This window comes from Lynx rufus, unplaced genomic scaffold (genome assembly GCF_022079265.1).
Source record: "Lynx rufus isolate CCGP_SWC_20201006 ecotype Redwood Valley unplaced genomic scaffold, mLynRuf1.p SCAF_7, whole genome shotgun sequence".
NCBI lineage: Eukaryota > Metazoa > Chordata > Mammalia > Carnivora > Felidae > Lynx > Lynx rufus.
In genome coordinates, this window is record NW_025814889.1 from 14,438,984 (window position 1) to 14,444,983 (window position 6,000).

At 47.4% G+C, this 6,000-nt stretch overlaps 1 protein-coding gene across 1 annotated transcript in view; it reads right to left on the bottom strand.

Annotated features, from left to right (window-relative positions):
• Positions 1 to 5,692, bottom strand: part of ITGA8 (integrin subunit alpha 8) — a 187,140-nt gene extending 181,448 nt beyond the window's left edge. The window contains exons 1-2 of the mRNA XM_047067331.1: positions 5,487 to 5,692; positions 4,639 to 4,772 (exon numbers count right to left, since the gene is read on the bottom strand). Of these exons, the coding sequence (XP_046923287.1) occupies positions 4,639 to 4,772; positions 5,487 to 5,692 (340 nt within the window). The remainder of the gene's footprint in view (positions 1 to 4,638; positions 4,773 to 5,486) is intronic.
• Between the last annotated feature and the right edge of the window lie 308 nt (positions 5,693 to 6,000).

Consider the following 6,000-nt stretch of genomic DNA (forward strand, 5'->3'; position numbering starts at 1 on the left):
TTGTTTAAACACAAAGATACTAGATAAAGGCCAGGCAAATTCTGGTACTTTTTCTCAGAGCGTTCCATGAGTCTCAGTGGCACCCCCCACCTCTTCCTGTTCCTTCTTTCGGTGGGTCCCTAATTGCCAGTGGTTCCCAGCTGCATTGCCTCCCCGTTATTCTTAGCGATACGATGACTCTGATGGGTAATTAGCTCATGCCATTATCTTTCTGCTCAAAATGTCTCACTTGTGTATTTAATTAGATATTTGCACACCGTGCCTGTGCTACTATTGTTGCAATTTGCCCATCATTCCAAAGATGAGGCTTCACTGACTCTATGTCACTTTTCCCCCCTTTTGGGGGCAGGAAGGCTGAAACGTAGCAGCTTTATTTACCGCACACATGGGCTTAGAAACCGCCGGAAAGAGAACTAACGAACCTGGGAGTCGATTTAGAAAGGATGAAACACGAATTTGGCAGATGCGATGTTTTAAATTGTTTGAGGCATGGGGCACAGGTTAGGGAGTTTCTGAGGCAGAAGTGAAAGAGATCAATTTGGTGATGGGGGAATTTTACTCCAGTGAAGTAAGAGGGAAAGACAGAAGGGAGATGAGAGAAGTGCTTTTCTGCAGCTCCGTGATTTTATACAGAGCAGGAAAATTATCTACTCTTTGCACTTTGCCCCTCCCCCACTGCCATATGCTTCCCTAAGGTTTCCTTTCTCCGTACTTGAAAGGACCACAGATTTTAATAGTATTCATGCATTTGAAGTGTGAGGCTATTCCTGGCTTCCTGTTTTTGAATTTATGGTGAGGAGGAATTTTTAAAATCCAATAAGATATGGTAATATCCAGTCTTTATATGATGAGGTAAAAATAAAATAAACGATTATTTAATGAAAAAAAAATAATAACATGAACTAAATGGAAGTTGAAAAAAGAAAAAAGGCAGTTGACCTTACATAAACTGAAGTTCAAGATCACAACCAGATCCAGGGACTGAATTATAGGCCAGTCTCCTTCAACGACTAAGCCGAGTTTAGTTGGTTACCACTGTGAACACGAAATTGTAGACACCCCAGGGGCCTGCACACGTTGAAGCAATGTCATTAAAAGGTCAAATTCACTTAGAACACCTTGAATTCAGATGTAATAGTAAAAGCAGACCCAGAGCTAACACACAGGGGGAGTCAGGACTATCTTTTCAGAGGAATATTTGCAATATAATCTGTATTTCTGCCTGAGACATCACACTAGTCCGCGAACGGCAGCTTCAGCACTCAGAGCCACTACTAGGTCAAGCAGAGGAAAACTACATTGCCGTCAATGGGCAGAGAGTAAGACAGGAGGCAGGTGACTGGGGACAGTGAGGCGACACAGCCCGCTGTGGGGAGCTCTGGCAAACCAGGGGCATGTACGACCTGTCATTCCCATGGAGACAAAGACTCCTCTGACCTCCGCTTTCCGCAACCCCTGACCCAAACCGCTTTTCCCTTCCAGATCCTCTCTAGAAGATCATTTTAATTGCAATTTGTGAAGGTAACTGGGGGGCGAGGGAATGGAACGGGGCGGGGGGGGGGCAAGCCATGTCTCAGCTCCACAGGGTTGGACCCTGAATTTGCACCCTATCAGGACCAGGCTTCTCCCTTTCCTGGAAGGAAGGCAGGGTGAAGAGGCAGGCTCTATAGCAGGCAGACCTCTTTTCCAACCGTGCACCGACCGTTTATCACGGTGTGGCCTTGTGTGTATCTTTTTTCAACACGTTTGATGTCAATTTCCTTATTCATAAAACGCATGTTATGGATTAGAAATAAGTGGTATACAGTAGGTGATCAAAACATGTAAAGCATGTGGGAACACGGACAGCCAGACGCCCGAGTCAGCAACCCCTTTGTTTCTGCCTTTCATCCTTGCTTCCAAGATCACACTCTGCACAGAGAACAGAGGCTTGAACTGGAAATCGCTACACTGACGCCCGGCGCCCCTCCTCTCTTTCCCTGCTTTCCGGCAAATGGCAGCCACTGGCACTTCCGTCGTCTGGGGCACCTGGATAAGAAACCGGTAGAAATGAGGTGTCCTGTGCTTGCCAGCACCCACTCAGTAGCCAAGGTCAAGCCGGGCTGGGGTTCCCAGATTCCTTTCGCCCCACCGTTCCCAGGCCATTCCCAACAGCAACCAAGGTTCCTGGGCCCACAGTACCCCCTGATGGCTAACACGGGGAACTTTCTTTACTCAAAGGCTCTTCTCTCAGGGCGACTCGCCCAAGCTTTCACAGACCACTGCTTTGCTCATTCCATCACAGACCATTCATTTCTCACAAACGTGTGGTTGCCTAAGCTGTTTTTGTTCTTCACTTTTTGCTCAGTGATTTCAGAAACGTCTATCTCCCTCCTTGCTTTTTACCCCTTATCTTACTCCTTTTATGAGTCCCCAGATCATTGCGGTTAGGGTTGCTAAGTGTAATTGTAGGATAAGGACATCTGTCTGTCAAAAAAAAAAAAAACCACCCTAAGAAACCTCCATTCATTTAGAAGTAAACTACGACATAGCGGAGAACCACAAGCGTTAATCTCTAAAGCCCTTTGAGATATCCAGAAGACTTCCTCAGAACTTGCACAGAAGATGCCATTCACCCCTGGCCCTTTCTCCAAGTAACACTGATCTTTGCTCGGCATCCTTACCATTTTTCTATTTACTTAATTGCTAAAATTGTACTAGTTTGTCCCCTACTGTTTCACTGCAAACACAATTCGGCTCCAATAAGGGTTAAGTGCATTCCTGTGGGCTATTCTGGAAACCAAAGCACAGTCTTTCAGCATTAGTTCTCTATGGGAAAGTGAATTCAAATCTCCAAGCAGTTGCTTGAGGAGGAACTTTTGGAAAATCTACCTTTTGTAATTCAACACTGGAAATTTTGGGCTGGGAGTGTTCAGTTTTTAAAAATTCATACTGATGTCTGTATTCTCTGGTTTTCATCTATTGAACCATGACATCTACTGGGATTAGCACTTAGAAAGGTATTCAGATGTGACTTATCCGGGCAGACATCGGTTCTTCTTTTATCAAAGGAAAAATATACTAACCAGATCCTGGTTTGGTATGTTATGGGAATGTTCTAGAAGGTTACAAAATTCATGTCCATGACTATAGATTGCTTCTCGGTAAAAAGGCATTAACATATCTTAAAGTATAAATATTTATTTCCCTTAACTTAAATTCAAATAATACGAATGCTTTATGTCTTTATTTATCAAGGCTTAAGTTTTAAAGACTTTGAAAAATACAAATGATTTTGATATGGATTATTAAAAATGCCATTAATTTGATGCTTAATTCTTCCAAATGAGGAAATTTATTCTCAAGCTGGAGGTCAGTAATCAGAAGCATCTAAAATCCCAATCAAACAACTAATTGTTTTATAATTACAAATTAACATCAAGTGGCTTAATTTTTCTAATTTCTAATAAATTTAAAAGTTAAAGCTTGTAAAAATTGGGATGAAATAACTGAGTTATGGTAACTGAGCTATTGTGACTATATATAGATACATATGAAAGACATAATTTGAAAATGCTTTTATAAAATATTTTCCTTATTTGGTCATAATTCAAGGTAAGCCTTGCATACAATTTTTTCTTTGAAATGATTTCCATATTGAAAGAATTGAAATTATTTTCTCTTTTAAAAAAATGCAAATCGGTTAAAAACAGGTAAATACCATCCATCCAATTTCATTAAATGCTGTGAAGATGAATTTTCTACATACATTCTAAATGCACTCTAATGTAACAATAACGAAAAATGAGGTCATAAAATAGTTGTGTGGTATTTTATAGCAAAAGGTATTTTAAGTGGTTGATCATCCAAGACCATTATTTGAGTCCACATTTTTCTGAAAAGAGATATTTGGTTTGTGATAATGTATTCCTTTTGAATTCATAGAGTTTTAGAGGTACAAATGAAAACATCCAGTGTTAATGCTTTTGAAAGCATTACGTTTAAATTATTTTCTCAGGACCCAAAGAGAAAACACCAGAGGAAACAGAACCAGCCTGAATTGTTTAAAATGTATTTGCCCTTTAATTAAATAAGAAACATCTGTCTAGGGATTTTGGAAATGAATGTAATCCATCCACACTCTGCCTGTACTAGTTTGCATCCAATGTCCAATATTTTGAAAGAAAATTCTTTCTTTCTGTAAAGAATTAAACAGCAACATGGAGCGATGTCTGGGTCTATAGCAGCTGAGTCTTGCCTCCGGAGTCTGGGCACTGGAAACGCTAAGGATCTGTCTTTTCCCAGATCTGTCCTTGGGAAGCAACCAAATTCTCTCCATAATCAAGATTAGGGTGGAACGCTTGTATGTCTTCAAAGCATCCGCTCACCCTGAAACTGCTCATCTTGGGGCAGTAAGGAAACAGAAGTTACTAGGACATATCCAAATACTCAAGGTCAAAATACCAAGGTTCCCTGTCTGGGGTTCACCGTTCATTTTCCTCCCCTTCACTCAGGCTCGAGTGGAGGGACCTGGACAGCCCACAACACAAACTCATCAGACGGGCCGCATGAGGAGAAACAAAGTGGGGGAGTTAACTCCACGATGGCTCTGGTTCTTTGAAACGAGGACCCACGTTGAGAAGGACAAAGATCACTTACTGGTGTTGTCAAACGGGATCTGCTTGCACTGTGCAGACCCCTCGGCGGGCCAGGGACAGTAATAGACCGCTCCCCCTTCCACGATGTCTGGCTGGCTGGTGTTGGCTTTGGGCGCCCCCACCAAGACACTCGCTCTGCGAAAGGGTTGGAGAAAATCACTCCTTGGGAATCATGAGAGCGTGCGCGTCTGATGCAGTCTCCGTAGCCGCGTGCTCGCCGAGACTAGGGGCGGGGGCGGGGAATCGGGGGTAGAAACGTATCTCTGATGGAGACCGACTGTCAAACTTGATTTCCCGTTGGAAACCTACGGGCGCCGGAAACCTGGTTTTGAAGAGGGTGCAAATAGTCCCAATTCTTCTCTAGGTGGAGCTGTGTATGCAGCGAGATGAGAGAAGGGGAAAAAATAGCAAAGGGCAGAGCCCAGCCGCTTGCAGCAGACCGCACTTGCGCCCAGACGCTTAATTGTTACAGGCTACGCATAAACAGACTTGGATCTGTTCGGTCCCGTTTTCCCCTTTGTACGAGGCTCGGGTCTTTGCTCGAGTCCTGGGAGCCACCCCCCTCCCCCCCGCCCCGGACTTGCGAGTTCTACACAAGTGGCACATCATTAATTTAAAGTGGCACATCATTAATTCAAAGTTCACAAGGCACATCTAGCATGGAAGGGGGGGGGACAAGCGGCGGGGAGCCCGAGGGGACCCCAAGTGCGCAGCGGGACGGAATCTCAGGAACCTCCCTCCATCGGGCTGCGGGCACAGGCGCGGGTCCCCCGGGGCAGAGGGGCAGGGACCCAACCTGTGGCCGGGCTCGCCCCCTTTGCGCAAAACTCCCCGCGCGGGGCGACTTACGTGCGAGCGGCAGGTATGTGGAAGTCCACCGCGTAGCCGAAGTAGCTGCCCTCGGGGCCGCTGTACACGGTGAGCTTGTCCACGTCCAAGTTGAACGCCTGCGAGGCGGGGGTCCGCAGCACGCCCAGCGCGGCCGAGAGGCACCAGAGGGGCGCGAGCCACTGCGCCCGGCCGTCCCGGGGACCGCGGCGGGCCCGGGCAGACATCGCCCTCCGCCCCGGCGGATGCTCACCCGGGGAGCGGGAGCCCAGGCGGCCGGCGCGGCTCCTTGGCGGGCGGCGGCGGGCGGCGCTCCCCCGATGCTCGCGTCCCGGGTCGGTGCGCGCGGCGCGTCCGCGGTGACAGCCCCGGGCGCTCCGCCGCGCGTCCTCCGCGGTCTGCTCCCCGCCTGCTCCCCGGCCGGCTCGGGGGCCGGCCGACAGGGGATGCCGGCCCTCCTCTGGCAGCGGGCGGGGGGCCCGGCGCGCTCGCGGCGCCTCCTAGCGGCGGCTCCGCGGGCTGCGGGGGCCGGAGC